This window comes from Micropterus salmoides, unplaced genomic scaffold (assembly GCF_014851395.1).
Source record: "Micropterus salmoides isolate LMB-PRFRI ecotype aquatic unplaced genomic scaffold, ASM1485139v1 Ms_hic_scaffold_4, whole genome shotgun sequence".
In the NCBI taxonomy this organism is placed as follows: Eukaryota; Metazoa; Chordata; class Actinopteri; order Centrarchiformes; family Centrarchidae; genus Micropterus; species Micropterus salmoides.
In genome coordinates, this window is record NW_024043372.1 from 21761460 (window position 1) to 21782107 (window position 20648).

Sequence of the window (20648 nt, forward strand, 5' to 3'; positions counted from 1 at the left end):
GCCAGCCTCTGCTGTAGATGTAATACCTTTCACATGAACACTTTAAAATATTCTAATGAAACATGATTAAACAATGTGTCTCTTACAGAGACATCAACACTTAAATCTGGACTGTCTTCCAGTAACCCCGGTTCACCTCATTTGCAGCTCTGCACAGTAATTTAGATTTTAATTGTTTTCACAGCAGTAGGCCTACAACACATAAACATACAGATATAAACAATACATAAAATCTTCATGGATACAATCTTCCCAGCTCACAAACATGTCACAGAGGCAGTTTATTCAGGGCAGCTGTGGCACAAGGGATGAAACCCCTGCTGAAGCGATTTCAAAGTCACTTAGCTACAACCAGATGGCAGTAATGTGAGGTGTGATTGAGGGGCTTTTATGAGTGCTAGGTGTGTGATGGCTCTGTGGTAGATGTCTGAGAGATGGGGTGAGGGAAGGCAGATGATTTCAGAGGCAGTATGTGTGATGCTGGTACTTTGTTTTTAATGGAGATGGTTAAAGTGGTGAAGGAGTAGGGGGAACCTAAATGATGTGATGACCAAAACTGAATGCTCTATCTTGGATGGAGCTGGGGTTCAATCCATTCGAGGTGCTAATAATGACCAGGTGTTTTGTTTTGTCCATGTTCAGCTGCAGGTATTTACCAGTGCAGCACTGGGTGAAGTGAGGGATCTGAGTTGTGATAGGCTGTAAGTTATTGCCATTGAGAAGTGAGAGTATGGCAGTGTCACAGTATTTGAAGGATATGATAATGGGGGTAGAGCTGGTAATAGCGACATCTAGAGGACACACTGCTAACCACTGTGGATGTGTATTAGAGGAGAAGGCATTTGATCAAAGCAACATTGGTGACAGCAAATAACCAATGAAAACAAGCTGGAGGCATTTCAACTGTTTATTTTCCTTCAAAACAAAGCCTGCAGTTGGTTATGTTGAAAGAAGAAAGTATACACTGTATGTCTGTGAACCAGACGCTAACCTGAAAAAAAAAGCATCAAGCTAAAAAAAAAAAAAAAGGTTTACACGCAACAACACACCTTGTTTTTACTTTAATACGCAGCGTCCAGTGCACAAATATACACATGGTAGAGTTGGAGATAAATACTCTGGTTATGGTACATGTAAGACTCAGACAACACACACGCTTCTCTCCTGCATTCATACTGTACATGTGCGTTTGTGAAACACCAAGTCCTCCAACCACACACACATACACACTCTCCATCTCTATTACAGTTGATTATACAGTCTGCGGAGTGTGGTGGTGGAGCTGACAGGTGTCCTGGCCCTTCAGACTTCAAAAAAATATTCAAAAAATATTTTCTAATCAATATATCATTTAATCATGGAGGGAAAAGTTATAGAAGATGACAACGGAGGTTTCAGACAGCAGCTGCTTTCTTCTCCTTATATGTAGCCATCATCTTCTTGATCTCAGCTATCGCTTTTCCTGGGTTCAGACCCTAAGAGGAAGACGAGGCAGAAGAGGAAAGAGCAGTTTGAGTTCATCTGAAATATTTAAAGAACAGAGAGAAAGATGCCCTCCTGCAACAGTGCATGTTGTCTGTTTATATGAAGAGCACACGGTATACAGTACTGTGCAAAGGTTTTAGGCACGTGTGGAAAAAGAAATGCTGTAAAGTAAAGTTTAAGTGACCTTAGCCCAGCTCGACAAATTTTGTTGTGACCACCCTTTGCCTTCAGAACAGCAATGATTCTTCTAGGTACACTTGCAGAAATTCAGGGATTTTGTAGGCATATTGTCAGATGTATGATTAAACAATTACACCAAACAGGTGATAATGATCATAAATTCAATATGTAGGTTGAACCACAATCATTTACTGAAACAGAACCAGCTGTGTAGGAGGAATACAACTGGGTGAGGAACAGCCAAACTCGGCTTACAAGGTGAGGTTGAAGACAGTTTACTGTCAAAAGTCAAATACCATGGCAAGACTGAACACAGCAACACAAGGTTACTGCATCAGCAAGGTCTCTCCCAGGTAGACATCAAAGTAGACAGGTATTTCCAGATGTGCTGTCCAAGCTCTTTTGAAGAAGCACAAAGAAACCGACAACGTTGAGGACCGGCCAAAGAAACTTACTGCAGCAGATAAAAGACACATCATGCTTACTTCCCTTCACACACACAGAAGATGTCCAGCAGTGCCATCAGCTCAGAGATGCAAAAAACCAAGGGACCCTGGTAGGGCTGAACGATTTTGGAAAATATTGGAAAACTAATTGCAATTTTTTTACCAATATTGCGATTGCGACTTAATATGCGATTAATTTTTAAGCGCTTTACCTTCTGTAGCAGTAAATCAGTGTATAGTCTGACCAACATATATTAGATAGACAGAACTACACTGTTCTTTCTTGTGGGTCAAGCTTGTGTTATGATGAATTAGGTTAAATTATTATTATGTGCAATGGTGGAGAAGATATATCAATAATATATAATAATATGAGAAAGATAATTTGAATCAAGTCATGGCATTAAATAATATGATATATCATCATCATGTCGGCCTAGCAATTAATGCATCTTTATCTCAGTACAAATCTCCTAGGAGTCCATCTTTCTGTATCCCAGTAAGGAAACAAAAAATACTCAGTTTGAGGTTCAATTCAAAAGTTGGCCTACGAAAATAAAACCAAGTGACGCCTCTTGTTTTTAACAGACAAGCTTAGTAATTCTCCAACAACACCGGAGTTCCCCTCCCCCGCAGCCTCTGATGCTGGTAAGCAGCACACTGGCTGTAACTCGGGACAGACTGGGCCTCTTTCGGACTTGTGAGTTTGGTCTGAAACGCTGTTTCAAAGATATTTTCTGAGCTGACTGGTGGTTGTGTGTGTGATGCAGGCGCCTGTCGCCACAATGCGCTTACCTTACTACACGTGTCTTTCTGTTGTGCATTTTTCCTGTCCGTCAAAGCCGCGTATGATGATGTACGCTGATGATTTCACTCACCACCACCACCAAGTTACCCACGGGTGGCGGGTGCTACTTTCATTCCCTGTGTGACACTAAAATTTATGTAGTGTCAGCTTCTGTCAAGCTTAAGCGCATTGTACAACAAGAAGGCAAGGTACAGTGACTTCGTCTGCAGACTGCTTTCCTCTTGGGTGTCATGTAACCACAGTGTAATCGCAGCCTTTGCGATTAGAAAATCTCGTTTTATTACATTGCGATAATATCGCAAAATGCAATTAATCGTTCAGCCCTAGACCCTGGTACACCCATCTACTGTCTGGAGGAGTCTGATGTGTCAGAAGTGGCTTTAGTGGAAGACTTGAAGCCAAACAGCCTCTGACATGGAAAGAAGGCCAACCAACTCAACTATGCACGGAAAAACAGGAACTGGGGAGCAGAAACACAGCAGCAGATGCTCTGGACTGATGAGTCTAAATTTGAAATATTTGACTGCAGCAGAAGGCAGTTTGTTGAATGAAGGTCTAGAGAGCAGTACAAGAAGTGTCTGTGTCTGCAGGTGACAGTGAAGCATGGTGGAGGTCTCTTCAATGATGAGCAGTATAAGCAGATCCATTATGCAGTTCCATCAGGGAGGTATCTGACTGGACCCAAATTTATTCTGCAGCATGACAACGACCCTAAACATACAGCGAAAGTCATTAAGAACTATCTTCAGCATAACAAAGAACAAGAAGTCCTGGAAGTGATGGTTTGGCCCCACAGAGCCCTGATCTCAACATCATCGAGTCTGTCTGGGATTACATGAAGGAAGGAAGCAGCTGAAGCTGCCAATATCCACAGAAGAACTGTGGGTAGTTCTTCAACCTACCTGCCGAGTTCCTTCAAAAACAATATGAACCAAGTGACCCTAGAAGAACTGATGCTGTCTTGAAGGCAAAGGGTCACACCAAATATGGCATGAGCTGTGTGGTGCATGTGTCTGAGGATTACCTTGGGGCAGGCTCTGGTGCAGTTCATGATGGTGTGGCAGCGGTAGAGGGAGAAGGGATCCTGCAGCTTGGACAGACGCTCCTCTGTGAACTCGTCTCTCGAGTCAATCATCCAACGATACGCCTGAGAGGCAACAGGATGTAACCCATGAACTCTTCGTATGTGGTGAGTTTTTAAGGCAGATTCAGGATTTAATTAATGATGCCTAAATGTTTATGTGCTGAGACACACACCTGCATCAGCACCGCAGGCCCGAGGTATTTGTCTCCGTTCCACCAGTAGCTGGGGCAGCTCGTACTGCAGCAGGCGCACAGGATGCATTCATACAGCCCGTCCTGCAAAGCACAAGAGCAGGAAAGCATATATATTTTCATGTGACTTTGAGCCCTGGGAAACTTGTCAATGTTTTACAAAGCAGTGTACCAGTTTCTGTCTGTCCTCCACAGACTGCAGGTACTGCTCCTTCCCTTCATTTGACTCATCCTTCTTCTTCAGGTAGGGTTCAATAGACTTGTACTGGGCGTAGAAGTTACTCATGTCCTGCAAACAAGTGTTTCAAGGATCCAGTCAGATATACAAATGTCAGAATAAAGCTTTATTTTAAAAAATCCTTTACAAAGTACCCTTTTTAAAACGCTTCAGAAAGGCAATAAATGATTTTGGTGCCAAAACTCCTAAATCTTCATCTGTGCATTTGATAACTTGGTTATTCGTCATATTTATGTTATACTGATTGTGGCATTTTACCTACCAAAAGAGGCTGAAATGATGATTTGTAGCAGCCACATGAACACTACTACATATATATCAAATGTACCGTGCACATACAGTCGTATGCAAAAGTTTAGGCACCCGTGACAATTTCCATGATTTTCATTTATAAATAATTGGGTGTTTGGATCAGCAATTTAGTTTTGAGCTATCAAATAACTTAAAGACACAGTAATATTTCAGTAGTGAAATGAGGTTTATTGAATGAACAGAAAATGTGCAATATGCATCAAAACGAAATTAGACAGGAGCATAAATTTGGGCCCAACAGAAATATCACATCAATATTTCGTTGAGCCTCCTTTAGCAGAAATAATGGCCTCTAGACGCTTCCTATAGCCTGTAATGAGTGTCTGGATTCTGGATGAAGCCATTTTGGACCATTCCTCCTTGCAAAACATCTCCAGTTTAGTTAGGTTTGATGGTTGCCAAGCATGGACAGCCCGCTTCAAATCACCCCACAGATTTTCTATATATATATATATTGATATTCAGGTCTGGGGACTAGGATGGCCATTCCAGAGCATTGTACTTGGTCCTCTGCATAAACACCACAGTAGATTTTGAACAGTGTTTTGGGTGGTTGTCTTGTTGAAATCCAGCCCCAGCGTAATTTCAACTTTGTGACTGATTCCTCTACATTATTCTAAAGTATCTACTGATATTGAGTGTAATCCATGCGACCCTCAACTTGAACAAGACTCCCAGTACCGGCACTGGCCACACAGCCCCACAGCATGATGGAACCTCCACCAAATGTTACTGTGGGTAGCAAGTGTTTGTCTTGGAACGCTGTCTTCTTGCATAACGCCCCTTGTTATGATCAAATAACTCCATCTTTGTTCACAGCCCCTTCTTCCAAAATGAAGCTGGCTTGTCAAATGTGCGTTTGTATACCTCAAGCGACTCTGTTTGTGGCGTGCGTGCAGAAAAGGCTTCTTCCGCATTACTCTCCCATACAGCTTCTCCTTCTGCAAAGTGCGCTGAATTGTTGAACGATGCACAGTGACACCATCTGCAGCAAGATGATGTAAGTATGTGGGAGGTGGTCGCCTTGGCCTCTCCGATATTTTACTTGGCCTGCAATTCTGGCCTTTGACAAGAACTGTGCCTGTGGTCTTCCATTTCCTCACTATGTTCCTCACAGTGGACAATGACAGCTTAAATCTCTGCGATAGCTTTTTGTAGTCTTCCCCTAAACCATAATGTTGAACAATCTTTGTTTTCAGGTCATTTGAGAGTTGTTTTGAGGCCCCCATGTTGCCAATCTTCAGAGGAGAGTCAAAGAGAACAACAACTTGCAATTGGCTGCCTTAAAAACCTTTTGTCATGATTGGATGCACCCGTCTATGAAGTTCAAGACTTAATGAGCTCACCAAACCAATTGTTGTTCCAATTAATCAGCGCTATATAGTTACAGGTATTCAAATCAACAAAATGACAAGGGTGCCCAAATTTATGCTCCTGTCTAATTTCATTTTGATGCATATTGCACATTTTCTGTTCATCTAATAAACCTCATTTCACTACTGAAATATTACTGTGTCTTTAAGTTATTTGAATGCTCAAAACTAAATTGCTGATCCAAACACCCAATTATTTATAAATGAAAATCATGGAAATTGTCACGGGTGCCTAAAGTTTTAGAGTAATGTATTATGCAAAATCATAACAAAACTTAACTCAGATTCAAACATATTTGGGCATCCGTGTTTGATACACAAATGGAAACTGATGGGACTAGTGGAGTAACATCTGTTATCAGTTGGAGTTATTCAGGGTGTGGTGGATATTTACTCACAGGTACCAGGTCCTTGACCACATACATATGTGGGAGAGGGTAAATCTTAGTTGGCTTGCTAACATTGGTGTCAATCTTGTTGAGACAGGCAAGTGTGTTTCCTCCATTAATGTTCATTGCACAGGATCCACAAATACCTGCATTTAAACAAAATCAATAAAAAGGCTTTTAATACCATTTCTGACACAAAACAATCTGAAGACAAACACACTTTTTCTGCCACAATACTGAAAATGAGTCATTTATTATTGTGGTGTAATAACCGATTTTTTTTTGTTTGGAAAACTAAGTCAGATGAGTAATTTAGGTGACAAGACTTCCTTTAGAAAAAAGGGGGAAATTGTGCAGCATCTTTCATGGTTGAATGACATGTAGTCGGCAAATAATCACTTAAAAAGAAAATAAATCTACCAGAGATGCTCACAAGTCTTTGAGCTAGAGTCCAAGTCAAGTCTCAAGTCTCTCGTGGTTATAATGAATGTTGTATCACCTGCTGCATTCAATCCAGGTTGCTAATAAAATTGCATAGCTATAAGGAATACTGTAACTGTAACCTGTTTTTCATTTACAGAACACAACCATGTAATGTGCAATGCAATTATTGACAGTTTATTAAATACTGTAAGTCAACACACTCCCCAGACTCTTAAATCCAGTGTAATGTTAACTAAATAAAACTGTGACGTTGCATAATCAACAATAAAGCTGTAACCTGTTTTTAACTTACAGAGCACAACCTTTGCAATGCAGTTAATGACAGCTTATAAACTACTGTAAGTAAACAATCCACCAGACTCTCAAACCAGTAAGTTATAACTACATAAAACTGTGACGTTACATAATCAACAATAAACCTGTAACCTGTTTTTAACTTACAGAGCACAACCATGCAGACTAATGTACAATGCGCCTGCAATTATTGACAGCTTATTAAATACTGTAAGTCAACACACTCCCCAGACTCTTAAACCCAGTGTAAGTTATAACTAAATAAAACTGTAAGGTTACATGATCAACAATAAACCTGTAACCTCTTTCTAGCCAACGGTAATAATTAACGTGATGGCAGCCAGCGGGACGTAATGATACATTAATCAACTACCACAAGTTTGGCAAGTAAACAAACGCTCGTTCATCTTTTCATAACGAAGGACAGTCGGAGTAAACCTCTCGTAGGTCGTAGCTGAAGCAAGAAGCAGGCTAACGTTAGACGGCCAATGCTGAGCTGGTAGTGTTTACTCACCACAGGTTACTAACCTATTTGTGTTCAGTGCGTCTTTGTTTGGGTCTCGTTTTATGAAGTTTTAAAGCCAAAGTTTATGATGAATGGCGGAGCAGCTGCGGTGTTTGTTGTCCTCTCTCATGTGCAGCCGCGCGCAGCAGATGCTACGTGTTACGTATGCAGGTTATAGGTAACGGAGGGAGGGAATAACGTCAAGCTCATCAGAAGTTTCCTAAAAATAAATATTGTTCACGAGTCCCGCACCTCGAGTCCGAGTCGAGTCTCAAGTCTTTTGAGGACGAGTCTCAAGTCGAGTCTGAAGTCACTGTGTGTGCGACTTAAGTCGCACTCGAGTCCGAGTCTCGAACTCGAGTCCGAGTCTCGAACTCGAGTCCGAGTCTCTGAAATCTACACAGCAAACTTATCTTAACTACTCTCCTAAATAAACAAGTCTGGAGTTTTCTTTAACTTCTCAAGAACAAACCAACTACATGACCCTTACAAAATGTAGGCTGCACCATCACAACCAAGTTATTTGAAACTTTTTCTGGGTATTATTTGCCACATGTAATGATCATGTTATCCTCTATGCATTTGTAAACTGGTTTTAAATCTATATACACAAACACAAAGTCGATCATTATTCTGTTCATGTCACCGACCTTCTCTGCAGGAGCGTCGGAAGGTCAGAGTGGAGTCCATCTCATTTTTGATCTTGATCAGGGCGTCAAGAATCATTGGGCCACAACTATATGAAGAAAGACAAAGGCAGTTGGTGAGTCCAGAGAGTCAAGATGTGAGGTTTAAGGGCGAAAGATCATTTTTGAGTAAGTGTCATGGTAAATGTACTTGTATAATGCCTTTCTAGTCTTCTGACCACTCAAAGTGTTTTACACGATCACAATTTCCCCACACCCACCCACCCACGGCAGTAGCGACCATGCAAGATGCCAACTGCTCACAGACTCGACCTCCTGAGCCACAGCCCATGTTGACAGAAGTGTCATATTGACAGAAGTGAGCTGATTGTCCCCAAGCCGATTAGAGGAACAGATGTCCACGACCTGTGTTAAATCTACCTGACGGCTGTTCTCAATTCGTTAATACTGCCCTCTGTTTACATGTGCTTAGCTACTGCTAAGAACTTGACTAAAGCCAGCAGCAAGTGAACATGATCAACTAACAGCAGTGCTATTAAAAAGGGCCACCTTCTTTGGTCTAGATTATACAAGATAAGCAGAGATTTGACCTGAATGTTAATGCTTAACCTGACAAAGTCCTCTCACTGCACCTCTTTCTAATAAAAGTTAAACATCTGTACACAACGGCCACAGATCATCAGCGTTCCTGACTGGATGCCAGGAGTAAATTAATTCAACCCTCCTTTTGTTTAATAAGGGTCCATAAAATAAATGCAATAATATACACCGAAGTGTTTCGGCTCACCCATCACTTACGTAAATCTGGACACACATGACAACACAGAGTGACAGCAGCACATATTGGTCTTCCTAAACACCGAGGGAAAAGCTTGTAACACCTACGTGTTGAGGTCGATCTCGTAGGTCTGCATGCGGGGTTTGTCTCCTGGAGTGTCTGGGTCCCATCTGTACACCTGGAACTTCTTTATTCTGGGTTGTTTTGCTGGAGCTGCTGCCGTTTGGGCATACCGCACCGCCTGACAGCAGGGATAAGGAGAGAAAAAAAACAACTACATATTTTGGCACTCTAATGCTTTAATTACACACCACTAGATACTTTGGCTAATACAATGATGTCTGTATGGTTAACAATTCTTTAAATCATTCTTTCACTTTTTGATCAAGTGTCTTGCTGACTGGTCTGTGATCCCAATATTCATTCCAGTGGTCTCAATCTTAAAAATCCCGACACAGAGTAGAATTTGAGTAACGTTAGAGCATTTGTTGTTTGCTAACTAGGGCTAACTAGTAGTAGCTGGACTCCGTAACCTGAACTCCCGACCGTAGCCGGAGCCCTCCGCTGTCAAACGGTCATGAGCTCCATGTTGTGACTCAACAGAACCTGTAACTGACATTATCGGCTGACTGTAACGGTTCACACCAACGTACCACCAGTCCGGCGGGGGAGCGAAACGCCACAACACCACAGCGGCTCAAGGACGTGAGAGCAGCTACCGACATTTTGGAGTCTCTCTGACCTCCACCGTCTGCTGTCCCAGCATCCACCGGGGCCGCGTCACAGCGCTGGTGTGGTGGGAGCGCTTGTTTGGTTGCCCGAAATATCGCGGCTTTAGGACCACAAACTCAGTAAGAGCGTGAATACATTTATGGTTTGTTTGACTTGATTGTGACATTTTCCCGCCTGCCTTTCGTTGTGTGTTTGCCTCAATGGCAATGAAATAATTAGTTTATTTCAATCCTGACGCGGTCTTGGTCAGAGTACCCCGGGCGGAGCGCAGGACACACGGGCACCAGATGTCCGGGTTTTTAAATCGAACGAACCCAGCTCGCCACTGCCAATCGTGGTGCGGCGTGTGGAATTGAACTCACGTCTCTTTCCAGGTCGAGCAAGGCTAAGGTCACTTAATCCAGTTTACTGAAAGAATAGACATGGTGTTCCTGACGCTGTCCTGTTGGATCCGAAACCGTGGACCCGACAGATACTGGAAAGTTCAAGAAGTTCTCAAACATGCCCGGGTAAGTTAAGGCCACGACTACTTCGTGGAGGAAAGGGGGCTAAATGTTGAAGTCTGTGTGGTAACGTTAGTTAAAGCTGAAATCAGTGAGTCATGCGCCCGTTTCCCCTGCTGTTTAGAGATGACCCATACCGCTTGATTCAGTTAGGAAGACCCCCTCATTATCCTGATGTAATATTAACAGCATAATGATGGTGATTTTCTTGAAGTCATTCTTCCTGTCGCCCCCACCAACAGCACTTCAGAGGCAGAAAGAACCGGTGCTACAGTCTGGCTGTGCGGGCGGTAAGGAGAGCTTTCGTCTACGCCACTAAATCTCGGAGGCTCAAGCAGCGCAACATGAGGACGGTAAGACAGAAATGCACCTCTCCTCTACGACAACAAACCACACAAGGCACATGCTACATTTGATTTCCAATAACCGAAAAATGGATTCAAGCCTGGTGTAACCCAGACTACCTTTCTCAGTACAGAGACAAGTATGCCTCACTGTGGCGTTTTATTTTAACAAACCGATTCAGTGTGCATTATTTCAGCAGGATACTCTGTGCAAGGAGTAAAACATACACTAATACAACTAAAACATATCGAGAGTAGTAACAGTATGTTGATCAAGTGTCCCACTGTTAAGGTCACAAGATGACTAAAGGAACACTGAAAGAAACACAATTTCCTGCATAATAGATTTAATTTTCTGACGTTTTTGTATTTTTTTCTTGTGAAATACTGGATATTTTCGCCTCATCTGAGCTGTAAACATGCTTCAAATTGAATGATGAAATGTATTCATTTTAGGGTGGTCACATGTCAAAAAGGTTGGGAACATAGACTGTATATAAAAACCAGTTGTTAGGAACCACTGCTCCAGTCTGCCTTGCCACTTACTGAAATGTAGCTTTCCAATCCCAGTTGCAGAAGGGGATATTAATAGTTTACAGTATTGCACTTGAGCGAGGTAATCAATATCACTTATTGTGCTGTTATTTCTTCAGCTCTGGATCACACGCATTGCAGCAGCCTCACGGGAGCACGGCATGAAGTATCCCGCCCTTATGCACAACCTCACCAAGGTTAGTGGAGTTGAATGTTGCAGCACTGTACCAGTCCTCCCTTCGCTCTTTATGCCTGCGGCTCACTCGACCCGTATGTAACGTGTTTCCTCTCTTCCTCCCTACAGAGCAGCGTTCAGCTCAACCGACGTGTTATCTGCGACCTGGCCGTCACAGAGCCTCGGTCATTCCTCTCACTTGCAAAGCTGGCACAGGCTCGGCAACAGGAGGGCTTCCGGGCAGCATTGGGTGACGGCAAAGAGCCTCCTGGAGTCTTCTCCCGTGTTGTTCTGCTACAGTAAAGGACTTGATCCGGTCACACATTTCCAGTTATGTGGTTTAAAGAACGGTGGTCTTGGATTGTGGAGAATGAAACTCGCCTCTGTGCTTTACAGTTATCACTTCATCTAAAGTATTGTTCATATAGTCACATAAGATTAATTTCGTTCAATAATTTTGTGATGCTTTATTGTTCACTACACCAGGGTTGCCTCATGCTTAACGACCCACATAAAGGATCCAAATTGACACCAGAGTCTGGTCACTGTTGAGGAGTTAACTGGACCCGTGCCTACAAACCTACAAAGTACAAACAAATGGACATGGGTATATAATGGAGTCTCACATGGGTTAGAGTGCAATGTCCCTGAAGTAGAAAATGATGTAACCTTTTGCTCAAGGACACTCCAGCAGGACAGGCACTGATCCCTGACCTTGAAGGACCATTTCTCTACTTATTATGCTATCCTGCACCCTGCACCATTTTGTTGTCCAAAAGCAGAGCATCTATGAATATGAAAAGAGATTTGACAAATCTATATGACCTGTCCTACTTTTAAGGCTATAGGCAACTCTTAAATACTGCTGTAAGGTATTATTTCAGGTAAAGAATATTTTTGCACTCATCACAAGGATATAATCACAATCCAGGATGGCAGCTGACATTAAACAGCGTACCGTATGTTAGTCCACAGACAGACCTGCTTCTGCCCCATTCACTGCCTTCGATCCAACATCTGCATCATGTGTACCAGAGACTGCGAGACAGCGTTACTTACAAAATACTCCACTGAAGCCCTCCTGATTACCTCCAGTATCGTAATGGAGGATGTGATTTGTGGTTTTCCGCAGACCTTCCTCTGTGTGAATGCCGCTTTTAAGTTATGATTTTGATGCTGTTGGATTGTGACTTTTATTTGGAGGCTGGGAAGAAGAGAGGATTTGTATGTAATAATTGTGTCTGTAAATATATATTTGACCATTTGTTGTTGTAAGGTTATCCTCTAAATGTTTAGTTCATTAAACATTTTGATATATATTTTGTGTTCCTGTCTTGTTTTTCTTTATTGTAAAACATTGCAATTTTAAAGATGTGCTTTTTGAGAGGTATTTTACTCTAAACTAGTCATTTGTAGCTTTCATGTTGGCTGCTGGGTCACGACAGATTTCTTTTTTTGTATCCATGATAGTACACACTGCACAGTAACAGAATACTAGAGAACATGAGGGCAAAATCCTAATTTAATCAACCAGTGGTACTTGAGAAACACCCGGGTTTGAAACCTTCCCCCCAGTCCAACATTTATTTCTGACGATCCTGCGGAGATTAAACCAGTGAGTGCTCCATGCTAGAAACTGAGATGCAAAGGACACATCACAGCAATGTGAGTGACCCATGACTTAAAACCAGAAACAACCTGATGAACCCTGTCATGTGAATTATATCTACTATGACCCTCTGCGGCTACCGTAATGATTTTGGGTGGGACTACATAAATGACCTCTACTGAAGACAACTGTTGTCACAGCCAATGAGAAGAAGAAGTACTTGTTCCCAGCCAATCGTCGTTCTTGGTGTTCAGACAGCTCTGCGCTCTCTGCTGCACTTGCGCAGGAGGTTGGTGGGTGACACGCGTGTGGAGGAAGTGCAGTGACAGGTCTGAAGCTGCTCCTCACAGAATCGGCTAAACGCTGTTATTTATTCTCATTTAAAAAATGTCGTGGCTGTTCGGCCTGAACAAGGGGCAGCCTGAAGTGCCTCCCGGTCTGCCGGTTCAGCCTCCACCGCCACCCCCGCCGGCCGGAGGCTCCAGCGGCGGCGGAGATAAACCCAAGGACAAATGGAGCAACTTCGATCCCACCGGGCTGGAGCGGGCTGCCCAGGCGGCCAAGGACCTCGACAAGTCCCGTAAGTTATCGGGAGGGCCTGTTAGCTCGGTGGCTGTCACCGGAGTGGAGGTTTCTCTACATTGTAACAACATTACTGCACCCCGAGAGACCCCAGCTCCTTTCTGGTTCATGGTGGTGGTCAGTGGTGCAGCAGCTTCAGTAAAGAGGCCCACACTCACAGCCAGCATCTTTACACATATGTTAATGTCATCTTTGTGAACTTGTTGGTTTCTTATGAGAACAACGCTGTGCTGCTCTCACCTTCATTCAAACTAGTGGACTGGGTTCAAAGGTCATCACCTTGCAATTTGGGTTGCAACACCCAAATTCCACATGTTCCAACCATGCATGCAATGGTTCACCAATTGCTTCCACCTTGTTTTGTGTTCATGATTTCACTTTAAGTGAGTGGAGGTATAAAGTGGAAGAGATGTGACATGGACTGTCAGGAGTCAGTCAGACCACCATTGTTAACTGAAGATCTCCATGTTTGAAGCCATCACACCTTTCAGCTCTGTGTTGTTGCCTCTCTCCTCCACCCTAGGACATGCCAAAGAAGCTCTGGACTTGGCCCGGATGCAGGAGCAGACCACTCAGTTGGAGCATCAGACTAAAGTGAAAGTATGGCTGAAACACACACTAGACTACTGATTCTGTCTTGATCTGCAGCAGGACGCCAGCACTTTTCCAGAGAATTAAGTTAATTTCTCTAATGCTAATTTAAAACAACATCATATGATTAACTATATTTATATATTTGAGGGGTTACTGTCGCTGTGGTTTACAATATGAAAGTTAAACATAGGAGAAAATGGAGAATAGAAAAAGTATATACAGTAAATATTGCACATTATTTGCTATATATCACAACTTTCTAATTATCTCTATGTATTAGGGCTTTAGGGAGTTAAAGATAACCGTCACACATAGTTTGTCAAAAATAGCAGTCACGTATAAATAAAGTGTTTATTTCCACTTGATATCTGTCAAGTTGTGTAATGCTACTACGTGAAAGTCTAATGTAGTCCCGTGTCTTTATACTTATGTGGCTTTTTGAGGACTTTCATGGCACAACCCAGCTAGTCATGTGGTTGCAGTTGCAATTTATATGTGCTTCTTGGGGTTGATAGATTTCTGGCGTCTTTTCTGCGCCCCTCTAACAGGAGTACGAAGCAGCAGTTGAGCAGCTCAAAGGCGACCAGATACGAATCCAGGGAGAGGAGAGGAGGAAAACTCTGAATGAGGAGACCAAGCAGCATCAAGCGGTGAGAACGGGAGCACTTTGTCTTTCTCTTTTTAGTATTTTTAAAGTAAAGGACAAATCGAAGTATATTGCAGCCCTGAACTAGACACATTTCTGTCCCACAGAGAGCTCAGTATCAAGATAAGCTGGCCAGACAGCGATATGAGGACCAACTACGGCAACAGGTGAGGCCTTCTCCTACATCTAGTATACAAGGCTTTAAAATCAGACGCAGTACCAAAGTTATTTTAAAAAATATATTTTTTCAACAGCAAGCCCTGAATGAGGAGAACCTTCGCAGACAGGAGGAGTCTGTACAGAAACAGGAGGCCATGAGGAAAGGTAGAGACTTCACCACTTTAACGCCAGTGACTGGGCTTTGTGGAAGGTTGTGAAGATGAGGAAGCGGTTGTTCATGCATTTTGTCGTGTTTAATTTTTTTTTTTTTTACAGCAACGATAGAGCATGAGATGGAGCTGAGGCACAAGAATGAGCTTCTGCGTATAGAGGCAGAGTCTAAAGCCCGAGCTCGCGTAGAGAGGGAGAATGCCGATATTATCCGTGAGCAGATCCGTCTGAAGGCTGCAGAACACAGACAGACTGTCCTGGAGTCCATTAAGTAAGACACACAGACTCATTTAAGATTTCACACTGTGGTTTTGCAGTGTATTTGTGGTTATTTGTCTTCCTGAACCATGTAACTCTTAACTTAAAACTTCAATATCTAAAAACACTCTCCAACATGCCAGTATACAACATATGAATGGTCAGTTTTGTATGTTACTGGTTAATCAACAGTTGCATCTTGCTGACAGTTACCTGGTATTTGGTTTTAGGACTGCTGGTGCTGTGTTTGGAGAAGGATTCAGGGCCTTTGTGTCAGACTGGGACAAAGTCACAGCAACGGTAAGACATCTGTTTCCATCCACAGTCATTTTACTACATAACAAGAGCTGCATTTGCCACTGATGGAAAGTTAGACTGGGTAAACCAAATGAGTCCTCAGAAATACAACTTCTTATGTAAAATAAAGATTAGTTGGTGTAAACCAACAAATGCATGTATTTACAGATATAAATAATTCACACAGACTGAAGCTTCTGCATTCATAAACGTTGTTACATTTTTTTTTTTAAATGATAGCTACCTTCACACATCTTTGAATACAATACTCACACATTCAGTCCTTAACAAAAATTAAAGCAGAAATGGTTAAAACAAGTAGAGTTTGTCTCCACACGTGACTTCTTCTACACGTGTTTCCATTTGCTAGTGGTGACATCCAATACACTCAAGTAGCCATATATTTCCATTTGACCATTTGGACTGTCGGTCTGGGCAAATCTGAAATGTTTTTTTTTTGTTTTTCCCTTTTCTTGCAGTGAATAGTTTTTAAATGTTGTGTCTGCGTTCCATCACATCAACAGGTGGCAGGTCTGACCCTCTTAGCTGTAGGTGTTTATTCAGCCCGAAACGCAACAGGGGTGGCGGGACGTTACATCGAGGCCAGGCTTGGGAAGCCTTCACTGGTGCGGGAGACGTCCCGATTCACTGTGGGAGAGGCGATCAAGCATCCAGTGAAGGTAGCTCATTGGCAATTGATCCTTTGCTCATTTCGTTAACTGCAGATTATAATATGCTAATTATACATTTTCTGTCGCTCCATCTTAACTATTCAGACGGCCAAACGGCTGAAGAGCAAACCTCAGGACGCTCTTGAGGGAGTCGTACTCAATGTAAGTGGACACTGAAATCTTTACAAAGGATTTAACCGACATGTGGTTTTAAAGTTTGTAACCGCTTGTTGCACTTTTCTATCTCTTAGCCTTCCCTGGAAGAGCGTGTGCGTGATGTCGCAATAGCAACAAGAAACACAAGGCAGAACAATGGCCTGTATAGAAATATCCTCATGTACGGCCCCCCAGGCACAGGCAAAACTCTGTTTGCTAAGGTATACCTGAGGAGGACTGAATGACGACCTGTGTAAACATTTACATAGATGCAAAGTAATGCTTTGTCTAACTGTGAGACATTTCATTTTATATTGAGTAGAAGCTGGCAATGCATTCTGGGATGGACTATGCGATTATGACTGGTGGTGATGTGGCACCCATGGGCCGCGACGGTGTCACTGCCATGCACAAAGTGTTTGACTGGGCTAACACGAGTCGACGCGGGTAGGCTACTTGATGTTCCATTTAAAAAAAAAAAAAAATACAAGCAGCAATTCTGTCCACTCCAGCTGTAATAAACAAAAAAACACATCATACGTTTTTATCCTGTTACAGACTTCTCCTTTTTGTTGATGAAGCTGATGCATTCCTTCGCAAGAGATCCACTGTAAGTCTGCATGTATTGAATTTCCCAGAATCCCTGGATGTTTTGTCACAAATGTACCCTTTAAATTCTCCTTGACTTATCTTTAACTACATAATGTGCCTTTACGCTTGTTTTTTGTAGGAGAAGATCAGTGAAGACCTCAGAGCCACGTTGAATGCATTCTTGTATCGCACCGGAGAACAGAGCAACAAGTAAAGATGTATTTATATTCTGTACACAATTTGGGCTAAAACCTTTAAATGTGTTGTACTCTTCGCTTCATTCTACCTTGCCTGTACCAACTTGGCGACTTCCCAGCACGTCTCTAAGGTGACTGATTTCTGTGTGCAGGTTCATGCTGGTGTTGGCCAGTAACCAACCGGAGCAGTTTGACTGGGCCATAAACGACCGCATAGATGAAATAGTGAATTTTGCTCTGCCGGGTCCCGATGAGAGGGAGAGGCTGGTGCGGCTGTACTTTGACAAATATGTGCTGGAACCCGCCACTGGAGGGAGGCAGTGAGTACAATCCCCACACAGCAACACAGCTGTAAATAGGCCATTGAAGCCAACCTAGTGAACACTAGGGCTGCATACTGAAACAAATAACTAGGTTTGGTAACTGTCTACTCACTCACATGTAGATGTATTAATTCTGAGTGGCTTTGAGGAGTCATAGTATTTGATGGAGTAATAAACAGGATGAGGATTAGATTCAGGCCCTTTTGAGATGAAGGCCATGCTGAGGCTTTGATTAAAGAGAGATCAGATGCGTGATGGAGGCTGAAAGGTGAGGAGCGAGGCAGGCAATGAACTGAGCTCCAAAAACACAACAAAGTCAGAAAGAAATTGCATCTTGGCTAGCAAAAGAGTGGATGAATCATTTATTTTGTCTTCCTCATCTGTCTGTGTGTCTGTTTGTGCAGGAGGATGAAGCTGGCCCAGTTTGACTATGGTAAAAAGTGCTCAGAGATAGCAAAGCGGACAGAGGGCATGTCAGGAAGAGAGATCTCCAAGCTGGGTGTGGCCTGGCAGGTATGTGCCCTGTAGTCATTGTCAGTCTATAGCAGTCATCTTTGTTTAAAAACTGCAGTATAAATCTCAATATAAGTCCTTTTACTTCAAAATGCTACAATACTTTTCATAAAGTAAATGAATGTGTCTCATGTTCTCTTGTAGGCAGCAGCATATTCCTCTGAAGATGGCGTCTTGACCGAGGCTATGATCGACGCTCGAGTTGATGACGCTATCAAGCAACACCTTCAGAAGATGGACTGGCTGCATGGAGAGGCAGAGGCTCAGACCAAGACCCTTACACCTCCCCCAGCTGGGAAGACAGCCGGTGGAGACAAAATGGACTTTACTCTGCCCCTCAGGGAGGCACCTCAGGCCAAGAAGGTGATCACTCCAGTCTTTGAGATGAATACAAAACAAGAAGCCTCCCCAGCTGGACAGGACTGTGAAGGCGCTGTCAAAGCTCAGCTGGATAAGGAAGACAAAACTGGATCGTCTCCTCCAAAAGATGGAACTCCAGTTTGAGTTTTAGAGTAGTTCGGTGGGGTGGCCTCGATTAAGATTCGTGTCCTGCTCATTCGGCTAGTCTGTCAGTCTACGTCTTAAAGTCTGTTGGACTGCTGAAGACAGATGATGAGTTCAGCGGGTTGGGGGGAGATAATCAGTTAACATTTCAAAACACAAATGACGCCCGAGACTCAGTCTAATATAATGTATAGATTGTAAAAGTGTACTTGACATGGAAACCGGACTGTGTCTGTAATAACAGTATATAAGTGTTGTGCACAGTGGAGTGTCTGTTGAAATGATTAAACGGATCTGTTTTTTTAAACAGTAACAGTTTGTGCTTCTTACAAACTTTTTGGGGTACAGTTGCTAAATTTTACAATGTTGCTTGGATTACAGTTGAAGACACTTTAATAAAGACAATTGAGTAAAAATCTCCTACAGCTACATTTTAACCCTATAAAATGCAGATATACTATTTGGAAAGATTAGACCTTACAATGATATTGCTACAGGTTACAAAAAATATTTATGTAATATGGTTATGAAAGAGACAGGGCACAGCAACACAGTACATAACTGGAGGGGAAGGGTTAAGATTGGATAAGGGATACTGTCCTATAGGAATCCACATGGGATTTCAGTCTAATGGCTGAGGAAGCTTCTGCAAAGCAAAGTCAAGGGCATGAAGCTGTCTGTCTTGAATAGGCCAAATGATAAAACTCCCTGTCAGACATAGGATGGCTCCATTAGGTTGTACAGGAACAGTTTAGAAAAATCAATTAGTGGCAAGACTTAATACTCTTAGTTGAATGGATAACCTTTCTCTGATGTGGACTGTAGGTCCTACAACCAGTTTAGATGTCAGATCTCCAGGTGAGCCTGTCAAACATGTACACATTTCCAGTGTACAGCACCGCAGCAAGGTCACCTCACATTTGTCAAGGGAGGAGGCCTATCCATGATTAATCTCTCACTGAATTTAATAAATCTTATGCAGATAGTAACAATATAACTTAAGATGAACTTACCCTATGTGAACTTAAAATTATTCCCCTCATTTTGTTAATGTCACTATAATATAAGCCCACCATCCTGCAAAGGTGTCTAAACAAACATGGTCCCCTGAGAGCTGGACATGAACTTCTGGACATTGTGCCTACTTTACTTTTGCACTAAACAATAAGACATAGCTGATAAATCTCATGTTCGGTATCTTAATGATTTATTACTTTAAACAAATGTTTATAAATATAAATTAAGACTTAATTTTACTCAATACTAACATTATCTTAAAGGTTCAGTGTGTAAGTTTTAGTGGCATCTAGTGGTGAGGGTTGCAAATTGCAACCCACTGTCCAGTCTACCACTGCCCCCTCCCCTGTCAAAGAGCATAGGACAGCTACAGTGGCTGACAGGACAAAAGGTGTCTGAGACAGCAGAGAGTAGCCAGTCAAGAAATTAGTTTTTGGTAGATATATTAACCCTTAAGCAGGCAGAAGTGGAAAATTAGTTGTAAAAAATATTGTGTTATAACTTATGTTGTTTGCAACCAAGTAAAACATTTCCAATATTTCATATTTTTAATTCAGATGAGTTGCATCTCCCAGGATATGTTGCCCTATTAAGATCAATATAGTTAACATTAATGTTTCATTTCATGGAGAAGTGATATGTTCTTGTTTGTCAAAACCACTTACTCCACACAAACTTAAGTATAGCCCTCACAAGACACCTGTACCGAATGTGGCCAGGCTGGTGGGGACGCTAAAAGAGGAACCACCAGAATCTAACCATCCGACAACGCCACCTGTAGACTTCCACCCCAGGAAATGCTCCATTTCTACTTTGACTAAACCTTTATACAAAGGCTACACAGGTTTATTGAAGTAAGACAGAGACGTGGCTCCAAAAGAATAACTTATTTATTGAT

At 42.4% G+C, this 20648-nt stretch overlaps 3 protein-coding genes across 3 annotated transcripts; 2 read left to right on the top strand and 1 right to left on the bottom strand.

Moving 5' to 3' along the window:
- Window positions 1–889: 889 nt before the first annotated feature.
- On the bottom strand, window positions 890–9973 carry sdhb (succinate dehydrogenase complex, subunit B, iron sulfur (Ip)). Its single transcript, XM_038696807.1, has 8 exons — window positions 9828–9973; window positions 9282–9415; window positions 8400–8485; window positions 6516–6652; window positions 4367–4483; window positions 4177–4278; window positions 3944–4066; window positions 890–1475 (listed from the first exon to the last, which is right to left on the bottom strand). Exons 1-8 carry the CDS (start codon window positions 9897–9899, stop codon window positions 1395–1397), a joined length of 852 nt encoding a protein of 283 aa, XP_038552735.1. The 5' UTR covers window positions 9900–9973; the 3' UTR covers window positions 890–1394.
- Window positions 9974–10162: 189 nt separating this feature from the next.
- mrpl20 (mitochondrial ribosomal protein L20) lies at window positions 10163–12781 on the top strand. Its single transcript, XM_038696830.1, has 4 exons — window positions 10163–10415; window positions 10652–10762; window positions 11407–11484; window positions 11592–12781. Exons 1-4 carry the CDS (start codon window positions 10329–10331, stop codon window positions 11763–11765), a joined length of 450 nt encoding a protein of 149 aa, XP_038552758.1. The 5' UTR covers window positions 10163–10328; the 3' UTR covers window positions 11766–12781.
- A 565-nt stretch (window positions 12782–13346) lies between these two features.
- atad3 (ATPase family AAA domain containing 3) lies at window positions 13347–19046 on the top strand. The gene is made up of 16 exons (XM_038696786.1): window positions 13347–13651; window positions 14177–14253; window positions 14796–14897; window positions 15001–15060; window positions 15148–15217; window positions 15329–15494; window positions 15712–15781; window positions 16303–16458; window positions 16555–16611; window positions 16701–16826; window positions 16928–17052; window positions 17164–17215; window positions 17336–17406; window positions 17546–17713; window positions 18121–18229; window positions 18374–19046. The coding sequence occupies exons 1-16, from the start codon at window positions 13459–13461 to the stop codon at window positions 18731–18733; spliced, it is 1962 nt and encodes a 653-aa protein (XP_038552714.1). The 5' UTR covers window positions 13347–13458; the 3' UTR covers window positions 18734–19046.
- Window positions 19047–20648: the final 1602 nt, after the last annotated feature.

Bases quoted from the DNA above. Each gene is read 5' to 3' on its own strand.
- mrpl20 (XM_038696830.1), top strand. From the start codon at position 10,329: ATGGTGTTCCTGACGCTGTCCTGTTGGATCCGAAACCGTGGACCCGAC. The intron at 10,416-10,651 runs GTAAGTTAAGGC...CCCCACCAACAG, and splicing joins AAGTTCTCAAACATGCCCGG to CACTTCAGAGGCAGAAAGAA. The intron at 11,485-11,591 runs GTTAGTGGAGTT...TCCTCCCTACAG, and splicing joins TTATGCACAACCTCACCAAG to AGCAGCGTTCAGCTCAACCG.
- atad3 (XM_038696786.1), top strand. From the start codon at position 13,459: ATGTCGTGGCTGTTCGGCCTGAACAAGGGGCAGCCTGAAGTGCCTCCC. The intron at 16,459-16,554 runs GTAGCTCATTGG...TTAACTATTCAG, and splicing joins CGATCAAGCATCCAGTGAAG to ACGGCCAAACGGCTGAAGAG. The intron at 16,612-16,700 runs GTAAGTGGACAC...TCTATCTCTTAG, and splicing joins TTGAGGGAGTCGTACTCAAT to CCTTCCCTGGAAGAGCGTGT.
- sdhb (XM_038696807.1), bottom strand. From the start codon at position 9,899: ATGTCGGTAGCTGCTCTCACGTCCTTGAGCCGCTGTGGTGTTGTGGCG. The intron at 6,653-8,399 runs GTCGGTGACATG...GTTTAAATGCAG, and splicing joins CCGACGCTCCTGCAGAGAAG to GTATTTGTGGATCCTGTGCA. The intron at 4,484-6,515 runs GTGAGTAAATAT...ACTTGTTTGCAG, and splicing joins TGGTCAAGGACCTGGTACCT to GACATGAGTAACTTCTACGC.